Below are 472 nucleotides of genomic sequence, written 5' to 3' on the forward strand. Positions count from 1 at the left end.
TTCAGTAAGTCTCAGCAGTTTTGTACCACGACAAAACTTTCTAAGTATTGATCTGCCTGTGATGATAGAGACATTTTGCAAGTATCCTTTGAAGTGTGTTTGTTCTTTTAAGGTAAGAAGGGAACTGTTCAGAATTTAGTGACCTAGCAAAATTCAGTTGGATGTCATTTTAGACAGGATGCCCTAAAATATTTCTGTAGAAATTGACATCTTTATCCCATCTCTGCATTGATTATTGTCCATGTGCCAAGCTAAAAATGAAATCTCTCACTTTCTTGTGATTAAGAGCATATTTTTGGTCAGTGCTTTTTTTAACTCTTGAGGGTGTGCCTGAACAGATGTGACAAGAAAGCCAAAGTAAGCTTGCATTTAAGTCAGGAAAGATGAGATGTTCTTGCTAGCTTTGCCATATCAGAATTTTATTAATTTTTGTATCATTTTACTGATAAATAACAGGATATGGTAGTTTTGG

At 34.7% G+C, this 472-nt stretch overlaps 1 protein-coding gene across 4 annotated transcripts in view; it reads left to right on the forward strand.

Moving 5' to 3' along the window:
- MBTPS2 (membrane bound transcription factor peptidase, site 2) overlaps positions 1–472 on the forward strand; it is a 40465-nt gene that overhangs the window by 33302 nt on the left and 6691 nt on the right. For 3 of the 4 annotated variants that reach the window (XM_021552920.4, XM_085559719.1, XM_085559701.1), the window contains one exon: positions 6–81. In XM_021552920.4, coding sequence (XP_021408595.1) covers positions 6–81 — 76 coding nt within the window. Of the gene's footprint in view, positions 1–5; positions 82–472 lie in introns of those variants that run through there. The other variant, XM_085559710.1, reaches the window with a different exon arrangement.

This window comes from Lonchura striata, chromosome 1 (genome assembly GCF_050655825.1).
Source record: "Lonchura striata isolate lonStrDom1 chromosome 1, ASM5065582v1, whole genome shotgun sequence".
Classification (NCBI taxonomy): Eukaryota; Metazoa; Chordata; class Aves; order Passeriformes; family Estrildidae; genus Lonchura; species Lonchura striata.